Source organism: Lepisosteus oculatus, chromosome 2 (genome assembly GCF_040954835.1).
Source record: "Lepisosteus oculatus isolate fLepOcu1 chromosome 2, fLepOcu1.hap2, whole genome shotgun sequence".
NCBI lineage: Eukaryota > Metazoa > Chordata > Actinopteri > Semionotiformes > Lepisosteidae > Lepisosteus > Lepisosteus oculatus.
The window spans coordinates 72,418,981-72,439,752 of NC_090697.1; the positions used below are offsets into that span (position 1 = coordinate 72,418,981).

The window sequence follows — 20,772 nt, forward strand, 5'->3', positions numbered from 1 at the left end:
TGATCCCAGTGCTCACCAGGTAAAGGTAAACATCCATAAGGGTAGGGAGAGGTTCTTATCTGGAAACACATTCCCTAAAAAACAGTATTCCCCTCTCTTTAAACTTAAAACTAATATTTACTTTTGGGGTTAAGAGCCCTGTGGTCTTTGTGATAGCCAGTATAAATTCAGTTGTCATTTCAACAGACCAGACATACAGCTCAGACCCGAAGGAACTGAGACAATGGTAAGACTCTGCTTTACGTTCTTTTATTCATAAAAAATAGGTCCAAAAAATATTTTGAAGTGGAAGTTATATTAGTCTTTAAAACCAGCAGGATGCCTGTACTATAACATTGTCTCGATGGTGTTTAATTATTGTAATTAAACATTAATTTTTAAGGTTGAAAAATTACACAGATTTTAGATTTTTAGATTCTGTAGCCTTTTTTAACTGTGTTAAGTAAAGCCATTTGAATTTCAGTTCTGTTTTAAGGCTATGTACTGTACATGTAATAACCTTTTCTCAGAATTTTGCCTCTTACCAGACACAAAACTCTAGGCACTTTTCTGTTTTCCAACAATTTCACTCTGCTATTATTATGTTATTATTGCCAGGAGATGTAAACAATTTACAGAAGCTTTATAGCTCTCAGTCATACTTAATTAAAATTATTCCTTTCAGGTAGTAACCTCTGTAATTTTATGGTGAAGATTACACACTGCACATAATTTATATAAATACCTCTTTGTATATATTGATATTTAATTGTAAACAGATAAAGAAGTCAAATACTTGTTCAATACAAATTGTTGTGTTTTAAAGCTTATTTGTGTATTTTATGTGCTTCTGGTTGCAGAAGTCCCTGATCTGATTGCTGTCTCTGTGCATTTGTACTTGATCTGCCTGTTTGCTGTGTTGTATTATAAACTACGCCTGGTATTTGTGCTGTGTATCTGCATGCTTTCTCTCTGTGAGTGCTGAGTGGTTCTGGAGAAGTTCCTGATATGTGCCTTCTGTATCTGATGCTGATCCTTTCTGCAGAAGTCCTTGGCTGTTGCCCTGCTACTTTGTGCTGTGCTTCACCTTAGCCAGCCTGGCTGCTACCACGTGGAACTGACAATGAAACCAGGTATGAGACTCCTTCCAAGCCCTAGATATTGCAGAGTATTTACCCTATACTTAAAACCTTCCAGCTGCCTATATTAAAAAAAAAGTTCATTTTCACTCAGTGTACTCCTAGGTTAGTAAGCCCTGTTATGAATGATTTATAAATATTCTAATTGTTTTTCCAGATATCAGCTGGAACATATTGTGCCAAGCAAGCAGCATTCAGATTCATGTTATGTCAAATTTCAGCTGCAGGATATCCACTGGATTGAAGCTAGCATAAATTCAGAGGGTGGAAGTGATGTGTACACACCCAGAGACTGTGGAGAAAATCTCCTGTGTGTTCATCAATTGCTTTGTGTAACGTAAGCAAAAGGCAGCTCTCTGAAACATCAGGTGGGTAGATGCGTCAGCATGCATAGGCTGCAAAGGAACAAGTAATAGGTGTATTCCATGCTGAAAAAAAGAAGAAAGAAAACACGACGTTTCGGCCGTGTAGCCTTCTTCAGGTGTGAGAAAGAGAAGGCAATAAGCAAAAGTAATGTAGCGGGAGATATTACCTTTGAATCTCTGAAACATGTTCTCTGCCCAGTCTTGGGGCTCTTCATTGTACCCAGCAAAACAGAAAATAGCAAAGCCAGCTGGAGGTCAGAAACAGACTGCGAAATACCCAGTCTTACAGACACCAAGCTACACATGGTATTTTGGGGTGTGGGGGTGATGAGGTAGTGTTGAACAGCTAAGCTGTGAGTCTCCCACCCAAATCCAATAATAGTATATTAACTTTGTGCCACCCGCTCTGACTTCAGTCTGGATTCAAACCAGCAGCTTCCTTGCTGTTGGAGTTTCCTTGTATTCAAGGCATTAGAGTTTAAAACAAGCATATTTTCTTGTTTTTCCTCATCTTGGGAGGTGATTAGAAACTTATGCAGTAAGGAATTTTCAGAGGCTGTGGGTGAAGAGACAACACAATTTGCTTAATCGATGACTTTTGGTGCAATACCGGGTTTATTTCTGGCAAAGATAAAAAACATCCTGAAAAGCATGTTGCATGTACAGTACAGGGGTTTTAAAATGAGCTTCCTTATATACAAGGTCAAGATGGAGAGACGAGGACGCTGAATAGAAGTAGGTGACCCTACTTATAGAAAGCATTCATCCCATTCCTGCTGCAGGGCAAAAGAAAGAATTAAGACAGAAAGGGCAGAAGTCAGTCATTTTGAATGGAGAGTTGGAAGGATTGGCTTGGTATATACACAAGAAGTATTACCAAGCAAATTCAAGTTAATGTATGCAAACCTAAAGTATTACATGCAAGTAGAAAAGAACATGTAAAGAAAAGAAAAGTTGTTTTTGTGGTACTTGTCCTCCACCAAACATTTTATGAAGCTGTTAAAAGGCCAACAGAATTCTGAGCTACATTGCGACAAGTGTAGAATTCAAGTCAAGGGAAATAACGTTTACATGTACAAAGTATTAGCAAAAAATCTTTTAGACCAAGGCACAATTGTCGTGCATTTTATTCCAATGAAGGACAATGAGGTGAGTCCTGTACATAAAAGATTGCCTTACACAGATAGGTTAAAGGGGCTGAAATGCATATTCGAAAACACAAGTGGAAACGAAGGGTAAATGCATTTAAAAACAGCAGGATGCACCTGTTTACACTGAGTGTTGTGGGAGTCTGCAAAACGCCACTCAGCCACATTGTTGGAGCTAATGCACCAGCTTTCTTCAAGAAACAGCAGGATGAGATCCTTGAATAGATTGCCTGCTAGTAACCTAATGAATATGAGAGGCTAAATGACCTGCACACCTTTTTACTATTTCTTATCTAAACAAAAAGACATTGCAGGTCTAGCAGCTCAAAGTAAACTGGGAATATTCTCCGTGAACTATGATGTAGTGAATTTGTTTTTTCTTTTCCAGTGTTTGGTATGTTTAGTTGAAGTCAGAACAAAGAAAGTTCCCTGATATACAGGGGTAACAGAGAAAGACATGTGGGCTCCTCCTGTATCTCCCTAAAAGGGAACACCACACCTTGTGTTTCTGTCTAGGCATGAATCCCAAGCTGCTGACTCATTGTGAGGACCCCGTGGATAAGACTCTCCACGAGATGGGCTCACGCTGGAGGAACTCCAAGTGCCAAGACTGCACGTGTGGCAGATGTTGTGATGCGTAAGTGCTGTAGGCATGTGCCTATCCAACAAATAACTACTTGCCTCTAGCATGCAAAATGTACGTTGTACTCTGTTCATGGTCTCAGGTTCCTCATTATCATATAACCTCACGCGATTGGTTGAAACAAAATGCACTTTGACTCCAGGCTGCAATTGTGATTGCAGGTACTCCACACCGGTCAGGTTCCCTGATGACTGCATGAAGGAGTTTGACTGGGAGAACTGTGAATACAAGGTGTTTAAGAAGAACGACCACACCCAGCCTTGCCCTATCTTTGGTGCAACTGGGAAGTGAGGCTCCTTTGAGAATTTGGGTCAATGGCTACACAACATAAACCAGGGCAATAAAAGATTACCCCAAATAAAATCGTTTTTGCTCATTTTCAACTTGAATTTTTCAGTCTTGTCTATCCACATAGTTCAGGGTTCTTAAAGATAGTGTTTTGTGAATGGAGAAACTACCACATGCTGAAATCCTTAAAGTTTTTTAAAGATGTGCATTACTTGTAACTAATTGTTGTATCCAGCATAAGTGACTACATCTACATCTGCGATGTATACATTTACATCTACTTTTAAAACTGTGTGTCTACAAAGTATGAAGACGATGTTTACAGGTACTGGCAACTGGGTGAGTAATTTCAACTGCCACTACAAGACCATCACCACAGGGTGGCAGCATGACATTACAAACTATGCTTTTCTTTCTTTTATTATTTGCACCACAATGGCACAGTGGGTAGAGGTGTGGCTTCACAGCTCCAAGGTCCTGGGTTTGATTGTATCTCTGTGTGTATGGAATTTGCTTGCTCACCCCATATTCACCTGGCTTTTCTCCAGACACTCCAATTTCCTCCCGCGGTCCAAAGACCTGCTGTACATGATGGCAGCTGTGTCTAAATTGTCTCTCATGTGTGTGTGCTGTCATGGATTTAGCAGTTGTCTATCTGCCTTGTTCTGATGAGAAAGGTGGATACAGACTGCCAGTCCTTCAATTACCTCACTCCAGTTTGGACTGATAACAACTAGAAAAGCAAGGAAACCAAAATCAAAATTTTAAAAGATACTCTGACAGCTTTAGTTCAGCAGGCCCTGTCCATGGCAGGTGAAAGGAGGAGGAGATCGTTTGCAGGAAACTGATTTGCCATGCTGGAAGGTGAAAACTCGCCTGTCTACTCTGTCTCTCAGGGGTCAACAGCCTTAGGGTCTCCCTGATAATGAAGAAAGCATTATTCAATATCGGAGTCCCAGCAGTCCAGACAAACAGGCAGACGTGAAGGAACTGAAAGGATTGCAATGAACTGTTTGAATTTTCATTTAGAGTTCAACCTCAAGATACTCAGTTTAATTACTCTATACAGTATATTTTACACCTTTTTATTTTACAGTATACATTTACAGTATACTTTTACATTTTACAGTATATTTCATACCTGAAGAAGGCTCCATGGCTGAAACATTGTGTTTAATTTCTTCTTTTTTTCAGCATGGAATAAACATATTACTTGTTCCTTTGCAGCCTACGCATGCTGACGTAGCTACCCACCTGAACTACTGCAGTCTATTTTAGTCTATTGTAAGATACCTACACAGGGCACAAGTGGAAGCTATGCTTTTGAGATTTGACTGGATTTGTAGCCCTGCAGAGATTTATCACCACAAGGTGGCGGTGCAGTGACACAAAAAAACACAGCCTGTCAGCTTTTTATTATTGAGGGGGCACTCTGCCTTTCCTCAGATCTCTTCTTGAAAGAGAGCGAAAAAGTTCAGGAATCTGTTTCAAGCTCGTAGACACAATGACATCGCTCGCCGTGGCGTCGACTGGGTGAAAGCTAGCCCTGCCGTCTCACCGCATTGCAATCTCTCCCCAAAAAGAGAAAGCAAGCGTGTCTGTTCCTTTGTGTGAGCCTGTGAGCAATTGTACTTTGATCTGGGGGTTCCTAGCTATTCCAGACAGCCTGCGCACACAGCATCTCTGCTGTTCCCTTTGGACCACTGCTGAAAATCCCAGGACGTCTAAGGATAGCATTTCTTTTGTGACTCTGGATGGCCCGGACTGGGGGCTGAGAAGACAGTGAAGCAAGGAGAAGAGCACTTACAAAGAAGAAGAGGAGGAGAAGAAGTCTTGAAGTCTTGTCATTTACTGGAGATTCTGCTTTTTCTACTGTTTTTTTGTGTGCCACAATTGGAATAATGTCTATTTGGAGAAGAAAGGAGTTTCCCTTTGTTGTGAAGAGCCTTGTGCTGATGGTCTGTACTCTGGGCTACGCAGGGCAGAGCGAGAATGGGGAGGCTGGACAATCCTGTTATGGGGGCTTCGATCTTTACTTCGTCCTGGACAAGTGAGTGTCCCCCCTCACCTCCACTCCACTGTCCCAATTCCACATCCACACTAGCTGTGAACAGGCTGTAGGTGCATTTTCAGAGTAGATCACTACACCACTGGCACAAGTCAACGAAAGAGTGAGATGGTTGGTTTTATTAATTTTCAGAGCCACTCTCAACATATATTCAAGAGATGAACGTATTCTGAAACCCACACGACAACATCTGTCTTCATCAATGCTAATACATTGAAAGCCATTATGGCCATTGTTTACTGGTTAATTGCTTTACGTATGAGGTCACTGAATGCATAACTCATAATACACCAATAATACAGCTTGGTATGTTTTTCTGTAGTAACTTGAGTGCTATTTTGACATCCTAAAAGATGGGCTTGATTATTATTAATTAGGCTGTTGGTGAAATATTGAACTCACAGTTGCTAGGGGATTTTTTTCACAGGAGGTTTGAATGAGTTTAGTTCTTTCTGTGCACAGAATATTAGTTATCTTTTACCCTGAAGATTTCAAACTTGAGTTTGCTCATCAGCAGATGATTGAGATGAAGTGTCATCTCTGGCTATTTTCTGCACTCTGCATTGCACTGAGTTATCTAAGACTAGCAGGGGATGTGTGCTGCAATCTAGAGTGGCTTATTGAATAATGTTTGATGCAGGCTGGAGAGTTGTCTATTCTGAAAGGGGGATAGGCTTGTTGACTGTGTCTAATGTTCTTTATTTATTTTGTGATCTGAAGCAGAGATCACCTGGGACGACCTCTGTCAAGCGGCACTTAACTGCTCAACAATCAATTCGATCCTTCAGATGAAGAAGGAGATTTGGCTGGGCAGAGAAATCATCCACTTTGCCTTCAGTCGTACTCACTGTAGGTCCTACGAGTAAGGGGAAACTAGTCTTAGAAATGGGAACTGGAGGGATGCAAAGGAAGAGAAATGAAATCTGATCTTATTGAAAAAAAAAGCTACAGGGGAATCAAGTTAATTTAGTGGATAAAAGATTCCAGTTTGTATTAGAAACTCTTTTAAATCACCAAGACAGTAGGTTGCTTCTGGGCATTCTCTAAATACAGAAGACAGGGAGCTACTGTGTTGCAATGACTATTTGCTGGGCTGATGAATTTATGCAAAGCAACTTACACGAGCACTCATTGATATAGCTGGGTATTTTACTGGAGCAATTCAGGAGAAGTACTGTATTTGCTCAGGGGCTCAGCAGCAGTTTTACACATGGGATTCCAACCCAGAACCTTCTAGTTGCGAGTCCAGAGCCCTAACAGCTGTTTCATACTGCTGCCTTTGTTGTATTTTGAACAACATAGAAAAACTAACAGAAAATCTAACATTAAATGCACTGTTATTTATACGGTGAACACGAAGCATTTACAGAGCCAGGCAACCCACCACCAGAGACATGATGTTGTTTATTTTCAATTGCTTTAAAAGGCTAAATCAAGAAGCAGAACTGAGCGAACAGACAAAACGGCTCCAACAGCTACTTGTCCACCAGATGTGCAATTGCTTATCTGATATCTGTACACTGTACTCCCCTTTCAGAAGTTAAGAAATGGTGCAAAAAATCTACATTTTTCAGCAGTTTGTTTTTTAAAAATAATGTCATTTACAGTTTGGACCAACTCCCAGAGACTCGCAAACTTTTGTTAAGACATCAAATTGACTGTTTATGCATTAGAGAACAGAGCTCCGAGCATGTGTTGGTGTTGAAGGGAGACAAAGGACCTGTATGAAAGTTGCATGATAAGTGAAGCTCAACCAGTTCAGGCAAATCACAAGGTGCACTGATGAATTGTTCTGCAACACCAGATGGTATCTTCTGCATGGAGTGCGTGGCTGGAAGTTGCTAAACAGTGCACTCTTGCTGAAGTCTGATTTGGCTTAGTTACAGGAATGTGACGCAATTGAAAAATAACACCAAAAATACTATCAACAACTGAATTAATTTTCTGGGAATGTGCAGTGTTGAATTTCGGCTTGACATTGTGGCAGCTTAACGAACGCAAGCTCGTACCACCCCCCCCCTCTGTTTTTGAAGTATGTTATGCAAAGATTGAAATGGTTTTTCCAGTCACCAAGCCTCTTCGCGAGCGTTCCAAACAGACATTTCTGCGGCAGCTCATCATGCAACAAAGTGGAAATTAAACCAGAGATTCGAGATCCAGATGCAAAGGATGAGAAAAAAAAATACCCTTCAAACTGGCAGACAAAAAAAACACAGCTTTTGTTATGTCAGTGGTCATTCCTTGCTTAACCCCTGAAAGGAAAGGATTCCTGTGTTCCACCTGGTTCTCTCCTCCTTTGGTTTCGTGTCAGACCTCATACTTGTGTGCGCTCTTTCTGCTTGGATTGTGCTGCCGCTGTTCTTAAAAACCACAACTGTGGCTCCAGTTTTGCAGGAGGCTTTTTAAAGGTGAAGCAAGGGAGGCGCTCTTGGGCAACATGGGTTTCAATGAGCAGTGATGCTGGATCAGGGAAGGATGACTCTTGATTAGTTCCCTGCTCTGGCTGTGTGTCACTATGCAGGAGCATATCATAGTGTCACACAGCCAGAGCAGGTCTTTAGAAAGCATGCAAAACGGTCCGTTCACAGATCTTGCACTTGCTCCCCGAGACTGCTCCATGGAGAAGGCACAGTGCAGGCCCATTTTCGCACACTTTCCAGGAGTAACAATCTCTTGTCACAGCATGTGCTGCTTTGTCATGATCAGTGCCTGTCAGCGCTGATCTGCCTCTCTTAAAGTGAGATAAAGTGTGGGAGGCTGGAGGTGATTCTTCACTGGTTCTTTATGAGCACTTTGTGCTCATAAAGCACAAAGCCAATCGCTTTCCACACTGTGTATCTTTTACTTTAATTACAGAAAAAGTTGTTTTTGGTGGAATAGTAACTGAGTAGTGCAGCTTGTTCTGGCACAGAAACAGGGAATTGTCACTTGGAGCAGGGGTTTTTATATTTTTTGGCTGGAGGTGCCCCTTTCCAAAACATTACTCGCATTAGGGGCCCCTAATTTAAACAGAAGACAAATTATTTATTACGAATGCACATAATGCTACTATTAATTGTTAAATATTAAAAGCAGGACACAGTTCAGCACAGTTTGAAACTGCAGATTTTACACACTGCTAGACTGTGTTTTCCTCTGTTTTGGGGTACCCCTGGATACTTTGAAGACTCCCAGTAGACCTCAGCCTCTTCATTGAAAAGCACTGATCTCAAGCACAGGAGTATTTGCAAGGCATTAAAAAAAAGGACTTCATTTAAAGCCTTACTTATTTTTACAATAAAAAAAGAGTAATGATCTTGTCCCTCTTGAGTCGTCTCGGTTACATCAACATTCCTACAAATAGGACGTCCCTTCTTTTTAAACACTAAATCAAAGATAAAATAGCAGAACTTAGCATGCATTCTTCAGGGCAAACATTTAACCAGGAACCCAAATCAATAACAGAGAAACCCACTCCCAGTTTCTATGCAGAAATCCCATCAGAGTGTTAACATCTTTCGTGACACTTGTCCTTCGCCAATCACGTAACATTAAAAGCTTTTGGCAAAAGAAGAAAAAAACTTTCAAGAAAGGCAGATAGCTGAAGAACACAATCATGACAGTATTCTAAACAATGTAATGCTGATTAGCAACTGAGCTGTGTTTTTACGAAATATCGCACACAAAAACCACAGCTCAGTCACTGGAAGATAACAGTTTGGGCCCACTGGCAGTAAAACATTTGGCCCGTCTAGCCATTGTGTTAGTTAGTAATTAATTGATCCAAGGATTTGATCTAGCTAATGCTTGAAAGAAGGTATTGGCTTTAACAACAAGGCCGGTAGCTTGTTCCATACTCCTACAACACTTTGAGTAAAGAAGTATCTCCAGTTCTTGGTTTTAAATGCACTTCCATGAAGCTTTTGAGCTACTATGTAAAACAGTAGTTCTTATAACAGTATCCTGTTGTAGTTATTATATTTTCTCTCCTGCATGGAGGGAAGGCACGTAGTTGCCCTACCTGACTGCTGCAGTATTTCAGTGCACTGGATGTTGTCTAAATAGTAGCTCAATGTATCTGCAAGGCTTTTTCAAATATGGGGTGATAGTGGAGTTAGAAGGTCTAACTATATTATGAAGGCTGTGCACTGTGAAGAATTCATTTGCAGTGTTATTAACAGTATGCACCAGAGGGCAGTACCAGTGTCCAGCACAGGCTGCATGTGACATGGACACAAATTGTAGTCACACTGAGTCACTATAGCGCCCTCTGGTGTCCACCACCTGCTGATCCCATTTGTATGTGTACTGTCCCACATGAATGTTGTGAATGTGAATGTTACACTGCACCTTTCCGTGGCACAAGTGCTTGTACTGTAACCCATCCAACTTTAATATGCTCCCTGTATATTGCATGGCCAGGCTGCTAAAGGATTTTTTTTCTCAAGCTCATCTCTTTCGTTCTGGCTAATGTGTTTTTGGAAATATCTAGATTTAATAATGCCATACCTGGAAAAGCAATTACCATTAAAATGTTGGCTAGGGGTCTCTTCTAAAGCCTGTTGGTAAGATTAGTGAGGTAGCAAGGAGAATGAGCCTCACAGAGCAGTGTAGGATGTATATGAAGCACTGTATTCGGCTGCAGCTTTCCAGGGATGATGTGAAAGAATATGTAACACCATAAAAGTGAAGCACTGATTTATTTTGGAAAGGGGTCTTCCTGAATTATATCCATAGTAATATAGATATATAAGGAGCCTTTTGGGGCACACATGACAGTTGTTTGGGAGCTGTTTTGTGTCAGTACTTGTACCTAATATAAAGTAACAGTCGACTGAAACACAGGAGCAATTTACTCCCTTTATTGTCCCTATGTAAAAGACATAATACAATACACTACAATTAACACAACATGGACCCATTAACAAATAAGAAACGTACATGCATAAGATGAGAAAAACAAGATACAGTAGATGCTATTAGCACGTTAGAGGTCATTTCACAATTTAGAAAGACAAAGAAGTTGGGTTTAGAGAATTATAAAATATGTGCATGATGAAAAAAATAAAGTAACATTTAACACTCAGTTGTCCTGATTAAGCAGGTTAATCACTGCGGGAATAAACAAAAACTTAGTTCTGTTGCTTTTGAATATAGGTGGTCTAAATCAAGTGCAATGGGGTGGTCATGGCTGTCATGGCTATATTGACCTTGAGCACTACTTGTTTGGTATAGATGTCTGCCAGCTGTAGGTGTTGTGCACCCATGACATTGCTGGTTTTATCGCATGGAGTCAGGTTGCCAAACCAGGCTACTACAGTAAACAGGAGCCTGCTGAAGTCACAGCTCCCTCGTTCTTCTCCTCATCCACCACAAGCAGTATGCTGCCTTGTCCTCCTGTCTCTCTTGCCCCTCGGTCATTTGTCCACTCTTTAATTTCCCCTCTCTTTCCTGGGTTCCTTGTTTGATTCTCCTTCCTCTCCTACTCATCCCGGATTTCTTTTCCCTGCAACTGTTTTTCTTTCCCTCTCTGCTCCTCTCTCTCCCCTTCTTCGTCCAACCTTTTTCCCCATGAGGGCCCTGAGCTGCAGGATTTGTTAACACAATGCGTGTTAACAATTAGGATTGTTTTGTGAAGTCACATCAAATTCCAAACATCTCTGCTAAGTATGTGAAAAAAAAAATTGAAACAGAGGAACAAAAATAAAAAAAAACATATCCTTAGCCAAAAAATCATATCTCTCCTTGCCAATCCACATCCATCTGTACACTGTGAATGAACTACAGATAGAGAGTAGTATAAAGAGAGTGGTAATGTCATCCCTTTTGTGAAAAGTGACTCATTTAAGATGGTTGACTGATGCTGTAGAGTAAAAGTTTTCTTTCTAATAAATTTGTATCCATTACATGCAAACTATTTTACAAATCTTGCGAATGTATCAGAGTTAGGTTCCTGTCAAATGCTGGCTGTACATATAGAAGCAGCTGTTGCTACACACTGCCTGTTGTAGCTTAGCACTTTGTACTAGGATTTTGTACTGGGATCTAAGCAGCTCAAGGAAAGAAAAGCATGAAAAATCATCTTAGTTTGATGCAATATAGCCATCCCTAACAATAAAAGTTCTCCGGGGCTTCAACAGCTGGGGGAAAAGGTTCTCTCTAGAACACCCATCACCCTTTAGTCCTGATCTCTCACGTACAGTAGGGTGTGCTCAGGCGAGCTGGACCTGGTGAGTTATGACGAAGACCCAGAGGCAATTTGGTTGTCAATACAATCACAAGTATAGACTGATTCTATTCTTTAATTCACAGTGATAGTGAATAGTAAGTTAGGGCATAATAACACACATGTACTAAAGATATTTTCTATTAACTCATATTGAAAACTAAAGGGAAGTCTGTAAATAGTAACATAAAGTCACATGGAAAAGAAAAAAAAAACATTCTGCTCTGCACACACAGAAAAGACCAATACTACTATACTGTACAATAACAACAGAAAACAACATCCTGTCAACTATGACTGTGGACCAATGATTATATTCCACTTGGACAGCATATTATTATTAGTCACACAGAAGATCAAGGAAGGCAAACAACAAAACAGAGTAAATAAATGATTAGCAATGAGGATTATTAAATCAGTGTTGCAAGGTCAGGCTGCACAGGCTGCGAAGGATTAAGTTTTGTCTGCGTGTTGCATTTTCAGCGAACGTCCTTGCTTTAAATGTTCTTTCCTTGTCAGAGGAAATCTCCCTGCATTGTAGACCTCCAGCTGAGAATCTCTGAGATTCCTCTCTGCCACAGAGAAACAGCAGAGTAGATTTATCACAATGTTTAGCGTCACTCTCTGGGGTTTACTGATGATTTAGCTGGCCTTTATTCCATTTTACTGTGCTTTTACTGCAATGTAACACGGTATGCCTTTAGACTTGTAGAGCCAGTAGCTTTACTGTATGAAATCCCTATGGGCAGTTAAAGGTGACTGAGGGATCTGCTGTTCACTCACTGGGATTCGATCACTGGTGATGGTGGACTCTGTGCACTGCTCCCTAGACAACAGAGAACTGCCAAGCCAGAAGACTGGGTCAGAGGTCCACAGTGTCTAGGTTTTAAGGAGATGATGTAATTTCTGTAACTTGTTCAATGAACTGATCCCTGTTACACATCCAGTATGTCAGAATTTCACTCTTTGACTTCTTGTGGACAGCAAATCCACAGATCGGAGTTTGTTAAACTTTGGATGGTTGGCAGCAAGCTGCTGTTCCAGTCTTTATTCGTTGGGATTTTTTAAAAGATATTGTTCTGTTAAACACCCTTGAGATCACAGCGACAAAAGTACCCATGATTTGTTATTTAAGAGATGGCTAGGGTTAGACTACAGCAGCAAGAATTGTTGTTGCAGATTCATTTCCATCAGCCCTTCGGTTTTACACAGACAAATTTTCAGATATGTGTTTTAAAATAAAAATACAAGTAAAACAGAAGTAAAACAGAAGAAAAGCATGCCTGGTGAAATAGGAATAATAATAAAAAAAACATTCCTGACAGATCGTAGAGGGAGCTGTGGAAATTGACACTTTCAGTGAAATTCTAAAACAAAATCCATAGAGACAGCTGAGTCTCTGCAGCCCCACACAGCTCCCCATGTGATACATCTTGTAAAAAAAAAACAAATTCACTGCATGAGAAACCATACGGAGGGAGGTAATTTCTGCAGTGCCCTGACAGAAATGTTCTGACTGTTTCTTCAGAAGAACAGATCAGAAACCCTTATTGTGATCCATGTCTGTACAGATTGTTTCAGAAGTCTGCAAATGCAGTTTTATGAATTAAAGAAGTCACAGCTCAGTACAGTGTAGATTTGAAATAGGTTTATTAGGAGAGGCCTTGTAGAGAGACCCTATGGCTCTCTCATTCCTCAGCTCTAAAGCCCAGGTATGTCTAGGTGCTTTTTATACCCCAGAGACCATCACAAACAACCTCTTATACCATAAGTGTTGTGTTAGGAAGCAATCAGTATGTAAATATATTGAAACACTAACAAGAATGTGAAAGGACATACTTGATACGAACATATGCATACATTTTAACAGAAGGGAAATTCTGACATCCAGCAGCTCAGAAATGTCACTCTACAGGGGCCTAGTCAGTGAAAAAAGATCCAGTGTTGCAGCAGCTGGTTTGTCTTTTAAACATGAAGGAAGTCTGACTAAATTTCACACTGTTCAATTTCAAAGTGACTCAAAACATATAAGATCAGAAATAGCTTCACATGTTGCTGACACTGATTTTTCAGACGTGACTCACCGGAACAAAACATACTGTGGGAAACAAAGAAATGACACTGGAAATGTAAACAGTCATAGGAGACGAAGGCATTCCTACATTTCATTAATATCCATCTGACTGAGGAGAAACTCGTTCTAGTTATTTCTACAGCTATAGAGGTCTGGAATGACTCCAGGGAGATCTCCCTAAATGTTTATCTTTTTCAAATAAATATGAAACTGAAAGCATGCTGCAAAAAGGGAAATATAACTGTTTGCTATAAAAGCCCTGCATGATTCTCACATTTGTCGGTGGTGCTGATAAAACCTAATCTAAAACGGTTTCCAAAATACTTCAATACTGTACCTCAATGTGCTTCAAATTTCCTGACATGTGCTTGTCTGTGCTTTGCAAGGCCTCCATCTGGCCACTCTTAACTCACACAGACACACACTCAAAAAGCACAAAGGAAGGCTGAAATCGCCAAGCTGCTTTTAATTAGTTCTTTTACAGTATATGAGGAGGAGTCCACCAAGGCACACAGATTTCAGACCACATTGAAATCTATCCACTGTGACGTTCCCAGGTGAATCAGAAATGAAGTCTGCATCACAGTCTTAGGCTGCCAAAATGTCTTTTGACTATGTTCGGGTTGACCCTCTAGTTCTTAAGTATAGATGAAAATAGGTAGGTTCCCTATTCAAACCACAGTCCAGAGTTTAACCTGGTTTACATGGAAAACGTGAAAGCTCCTCTTTTGGGTGCTAAAGGGATCTGATAAACCGAACTGGGCTAACATGACGTTACTTTAGGAACTACTCTGCAGTTATCACTTTACAAACTGCTCCTTCCAAGTGAAGGACAGTGCAAATAAAAAGATCATACTGACTAGTAACAGCACCAAACAAGCTCTCTGTAAACGCAAGGTCTGTGTTTTTTAAATGTCTAGCTGTGCATTGGCCGCCAATGTAGGAGATAAGGCTGGTAGTAGGGTCTAGCCTGGAAAGACAGTCATTAAATAAGAAGTGTGCACTCTAAGGGTAACTTTTCTTGGGATGTCCTAGAGCTCTGAAATTCTATTCCCCAATTCCAGGATAGCAGAGAGTCACATTCGCTAAGCGCTTTCAAATCCAGACTCAAAACATTCTTCTTCAGAAGGGCTTTCACTTGATTGGCTCTCTATCTGCTCCTCGCATCTTCTTCTGCATTCTAAACCCTTGTTTTTTAATCATGCTAATTCCGTTACCCCTTCTCCTTGTTAAGTTTTTTCTGTTTCTGTAAAATGCTTTGAGAAGTTACTTTAAAAGGCGATATATAAAATAAAGCTTTTGCCATAGTAAGAGCATTGTGCAATATGAATTTACTTCTTTTGAAAAGCAGCTTTAGTTTTCTTCTTCTGGGAGGGTCTAAAGACCCTCAGGTCCTCAACAGATCTTCACCTCTTTTTTATGTCTACCACCTCTCTGCGTCCTCTAAAAATAAAGTCTCTGACTGTACAAATTGTCTTTTCAGATCTGGAAGTGTGCAGCACCACTGGAACGAAATCTATTTCTTTGTCGAACATCTGGCTCACAAATTTATAAGGTAAATCCTGCCACTGCCGAACTCTGACATGAAAATGACGCAAGATAAGACAGGAGCATTTTCTGTTGTTTTGTTACTTTTGCCTTTTTTTTAATTCCAAGCATGTGTTATACTATACTGAACACTTTCTCCACCCTAAATTAGAAACTGTAAGGTGCAGAGATCTAACCCTAGAACACAATCCTAGAACAATTTGCCAGTGGGCTCTGGGATACGAAAATTGCCAACCCCCATCCCAGTCTCTTCCACTCCTACTTCTTTTGGCCAACATCTACTTGCAATCAATGCTGACTGCATATTGTGCCATTTTTATAACGGACGTAGTGGAGAGGCATGTATAGAGCACTGCAAATTGAAGGTGCATTTAAATTGTAATATATAACAAAGAAAACATCACCCTTATCCAAAAGAGCTGAAAAAGTGAGCCTCAGTTTGCTGTTGTTTTTAATTTAGGAATATTTAAGTTCCCCTCTATGGATGTTAAATTAATCTCTTTGTGCTACATTTTTCTCGCTTAGGAGTGCATCCAATCATGTGGTCAGTTAAATGCAGTTTGTTTGTACTCTTCAACAATTACCTTGATTAGTGAAGTACGTGTGTCCCCCTGGCAATCTGTCATCTCAGACTCTGGTGCCAGCCAGTCTCCTGTGGCTCACACATTCTGACAGATGTTGAGAAGCAGGGTACGGGTGTGTTGTGTAGTTTCTACTGCAGCAGACTTGCTGTGAGCAGGTCGCACTGATCCGAAACTGACCTGAAGATCCGATCTTCTCTCTCAGCCCCCAGCTGCGGATGTCTTTCATCGTGTTCTCCACTGAAGGCCGGATCCTGATGCGGCTGACTGAAGACAGGTGAGTGACTTCTTCATCAGCAGGCTAATCTTCAATCCAGACGTCACAGCTTGCTGCATTTGCTGTAGTGAAAAATGGGGAAAACCCACAGGATGAAGATCTTAGATGCATCCAGAGTGAGCAATTTTGTCAGGGTTTTTTTAACAGACAGGATGGCAAGACCTGACTCTCCATCCATTCCCCTTCAGGTAATCAACAAATTGTAACTCAACACCCAGGGTACATTTAGGAAAGAGAACCAGACCCACAAACAACCAACAATATTGGACCGCATGCCCTGTTTATGCCTAATTTATGACAAGTCAGAGTTAGTCCTAGAAATGTAGTTATGACCAGCACTTACACATAGATGAGTTCTCCTCACTCATTGTACAGTTCATTTCCCTGTTTTTGCTTAGCATGTATCATCCAAAGTTCTGAAATACTAAAACTCACATATATACTGGAAGTGTCTAGTTCTTCCTAGTGCTCCTTTGCATAAAAATAATAATTAAAATGAGTAATAATAAGCTTTAGATAGCACCCCTCATACATGAATACTGAAAGTTAAGAACATCTACCAAATTAGACCAACTTTAGTTTGGTTTGTAGAGCCATCATTGAAAGAATGGAAGACTGTGAAATATTTGCCGTCAAATGAGTATTCCAAGGAGATGCCATGTCTCCCTTTATTTTTTTACTTATCAATAATATCAATCACCATGCTAAACATACCATTTATTTATCATTAATACTACCAACATGCTAAACAAGCTAAAGTCAAGATAGGCTTTGCAAAAGATAAAGATGACTACATCAGCCATTTTCTTTGGCTGATCTCAAGTTTTTCTGACAAAACTGGCTCACATCAGGCTCTGAATACAGTATTTAAGAACACTGAATATGTCAAAATGGACTTTGGACTTCTTACAGTAAGTACACTATCATTTGCACTATCATTTAGAGCTAAAAACGCCAGTTGAGAGTTTGTAAAATGTCAAAATATCCAGCTGGATGATAAAACAAGATGAGATATACAGGTACTTTGGCATTGATGAAAGCGATGGTAATCAACTTTCTAGCATGAAAGACATTATCAAACGGTAGAATTACCAAGTCAACCACGTACAGTACTTGCTGAAACAAAGATCAAGATAGCATCTATTCTAGTCTCCATGTGCAGCTTTGGAATAATAATAATAATAAATCACAAACTTGTTTGTCTGAAACATGAATTCTCCACTATATCTGGTGCAGTGCTATTGCTCAGAGGTTTCATTGTACTAATTAAAATCTCGGGCACTTCCATTTCTTTGAATATGGGCATGACACATCTGGCATCATCAAGTATTGGGTGTGAAAACAGAACATTCAGTCCTTTGGAACATCTTCTGTTATTATTTTTATAATTTTTTATAATTCCTCAACTAAAACTACAGATAATCCTTTACAACAGTATAAAAAGTGTAGCACTCTTTGAAAAACCTTATTCCCCTTTTCAAAACTCCTCTTGTTTCAAATTGTGATAAAAGAGAAAGGCATTTTCCATCTAAACAAGTCTACCTCAAGCCATTCGACGCAGTTGGGCCACAACATCTAAACAAGTTCACCACAACCCTGGACTGTCAGAGGTATAGCTCAGGCCCAGCTGAGTCACAGTGGAAATGGCCTCCAGCTACAACTGGTCCTTAACATCAGTTATTTCTGGGAAAAGAGAATGCAAATAGGACATCTCTCCTTGTCTCTGTCTATCCAGGGATCAGATCCGGGAGGGGCTGGAGGAGCTGCAGAAAGTGCTCCCAGGAGGAGACACATACATGCATGAGGGCTTTCAAAGGGTAAGTGAGTGAGTGAGCTTCAGGTGAGGGGTATCAAACAAGTTGACAGGGTCATTCCTTGATATTATTAGGTAGAGTGGTGGACTGAGAGTCCCACGTTGATATAACAGAACTCTATACTCTGTTTATTCTCTGAATTATGAGACAAGTGCTTTCACAAGGAATAACGACATCCAAGAATCAGATATTTTGTGGATGTTGGAGTATACAAATATGATCAATTTTGACCTAAACTGCTTGGTTAAGAGTTAGACCCCCTTTTCAGAGGGAGGAGTTAACCAAGGGGGTAGCTGCAACGTGGAGAAAGTGTGCAGGTGTGATGAATGCAAATAAATGCAAGACGAGATGTAGGCAAGAGTTATATGTGTAACGGAAGTTGGCAATTATTGAGATATAAAACACCCTGATGAGACTGGCTTGTCTGTCATTATCCCTTTTGAACTTAAGGACTTGTATTTACTGACCATGGTGCTTGAATTTTACCCAATAATTCAAAATTAGCTAACACAGTCTTACTTTGTTTGACTTCCTGGTTGAAATTCCCTGTTGTCCCTTAAACCTCTTTCTTCTCCTGCAGGCCAGTGAGCAGATCTACTATGGGAATACAGAAGGTAAGGTGATGGTAGAGAAATATCACTGCAGTTTCTCTGGCTGTTTCTGTTTTCTTTATATGTTTTTCACACTGTTTATAGAGGTTTTTGTAGGATTCTCTGGTGGTTTTGTTAAAAAATGTGCCCTGGCAAGAAAGGCCTCCACATGAAAATATTTCAAGCAGGTATGCTGTATCAGCATGCGTAGGCAGCAAAGGAACAAGTAGAGGTTCATTCCATGCTGGAAAGAGAAGAAAGGAAACACAACGTTTCAGCTGTGGGGCCTTCTTCAGGTCCACAAACAGGGTCTTGACTACTTGGTCCTTACAAATCCCATGGCTCTGTTTGTCACAATATAGTGTCCTGGCTAAATTCCCCTCTGGGCTTCTACATTCTGACCTGTGTACTGTTTCCCCTTAACTCAGCTGGTGAAATGTCTTACCTTTTTACCCGACCTGCTGTATTGTGGGGCTGCTGGTCACCCAGGTGGAGACTGCACTTTGTCACACTAGTAGATGAAATATAAAGCAGTTTGGCATCCTCTGGGATGAAAATAAATGTAAATGTAATTAATGAATGCAGTCATGGAGCTCTAGGCTGAGGCAAAAAACATTCTGTACTTGAAGAACCAAGTTTTCCATATCTATCTCCCGTCTGGGTCTCACGGCTCTGTTTCTGGGGACAGGGTATCGCACAGCCAGTGTGATCATCGCACTCACGGACGGAGAGCTGCATGAGAACCTCTTCTTCTACGCCGAGAGAGAGGTAAGCCCAGGGATTCCCAAGAGCACTTTCCTTTGGACTGACTTTGACAAACAGCTCCTATAATTACAGGTAACCGGTTGGACAAGTATTGAGACCACTTAGGATATGGGTTGAAGCTCTAGCCTGGATCACAGTTTTAATTCCTAGTTACAGATAATGCACTTGTATACCTTTCGACAGCTACATTACCCCTTTCTCTCACAAACCCAACAGTATAGATGGGTATCAGAATTTGCGGGGGGGAATGGGCAGATACATATCGTTAAACTTTCTCAAGTAAAAATCTAAATGCAATAATCATATTACACTTAACCACTAATTGTAAACACAACTGCGACAGTGGTTATGTCTGGGGTGCAGCAGAACAGAAGGCGTTTTGTGCTTGTATACCGCATCACACAAAAGGGTAGACCAGAAAATGAACTTTTATCCCAGTTCTGAAGAGATCATTCTCTGCCTCTCTCTACAGTACAGTGCCATCCTGTATATGCCGGTTTTAGCATCATGCCAAGTTTGGGATTAAATGGAGTTTTATCAATCTAGGGGTTGTAGACCAGCGGTTGTACCCAATACCATGATGCCTCGCCTTCCAGAAATAACAAATCAGACATAATCCTGGTTGGTCTATGAACTCTGAGAAGATCAGGCTCCAACGTGTTACAGCCTAAACAATATATTCTACTACCAACACTTTGATCACCCTCTCCTTAACTGTGATCTGTCAAAAGGAAAGCATCAATGAATCGCTGGACTGATGGATCCCAGCTGTGCCAAAAAAAAACAAGTCAGCTATTTGCTCCCCAGGAAAAGCCATAATTTATGCCCCAGAAAAATTGTCTGAGTACATAGAAACATCTGCACTACATTGGGGAATACAAATCAGACCCCCCCCCCCCATACACACACACAGATGAGAAATGGATCAGGGAAAAAGGAGCCAATTTTGTGTTATGATCAGTGGAGTGATTGGCAAACAATCATTTAACATTTTGAAACTCACAATAACAGGCATCCTGTTTGTTGTTAGCTCCTGCTGATGTTTTCTAACTGACATTGAAAGCAATTGAAACTCAGCCACTTACTGTAGAGGTGAATTTCTCTTTGATATGGATTAGTAAGTTTGAAAAGGTGTTTTAAAGTAGTGCTGAAAGTACCACGCTCGGTCCTAACCTTAAAGGGGATAATTTATGATCAAGATATTTTCTCTTGCACGTAATATTTTATTATTCATTATCACTTGTTCTCTGTTTTTCATTATTGGGGACATGTGTGGATACTTTGTAAA

General features: G+C 40.5%; 2 protein-coding genes across 2 annotated transcripts in view; both read left to right on the forward strand.

Annotated features, from left to right (window-relative positions):
• The first annotated feature begins 117 nt into the window (after positions 1-117).
• msmbl (microseminoprotein, beta-like) lies at positions 118-3,657 on the forward strand. The gene is made up of 4 exons (XM_006625480.3): positions 118-226; positions 1,025-1,112; positions 3,148-3,268; positions 3,436-3,657. Exons 1-4 carry the CDS (start codon positions 224-226, stop codon positions 3,563-3,565), a joined length of 342 nt encoding a protein of 113 aa, XP_006625543.2. The 5' UTR covers positions 118-223; the 3' UTR covers positions 3,566-3,657.
• Positions 3,658-5,033: 1,376 nt separating this feature from the next.
• Positions 5,034-20,772, forward strand: part of antxr1a (ANTXR cell adhesion molecule 1a) — a 59,280-nt gene continuing 43,541 nt past the window's right edge. Inside the window, exons 1-6 of the mRNA XM_006625479.3 lie at positions 5,034-5,612; positions 15,393-15,464; positions 16,244-16,315; positions 18,051-18,132; positions 18,710-18,743; positions 19,408-19,487. Of these exons, the coding sequence (XP_006625542.2) occupies positions 5,464-5,612; positions 15,393-15,464; positions 16,244-16,315; positions 18,051-18,132; positions 18,710-18,743; positions 19,408-19,487 (489 nt within the window). The 5' untranslated portion in view covers positions 5,034-5,463. The remainder of the gene's footprint in view (positions 5,613-15,392; positions 15,465-16,243; positions 16,316-18,050; positions 18,133-18,709; positions 18,744-19,407; positions 19,488-20,772) is intronic.

Coding starts and splice junctions, on each gene's coding strand:
- msmbl (XM_006625480.3), top strand. Junction 1,113..3,147: donor GGAACTGACAATGAAACCAG/GTATGAGACTCC, acceptor GTTTCTGTCTAG/GCATGAATCCCAAGCTGCTG. Junction 3,269..3,435: donor TGTGGCAGATGTTGTGATGC/GTAAGTGCTGTA, acceptor TTGTGATTGCAG/GTACTCCACACCGGTCAGGT.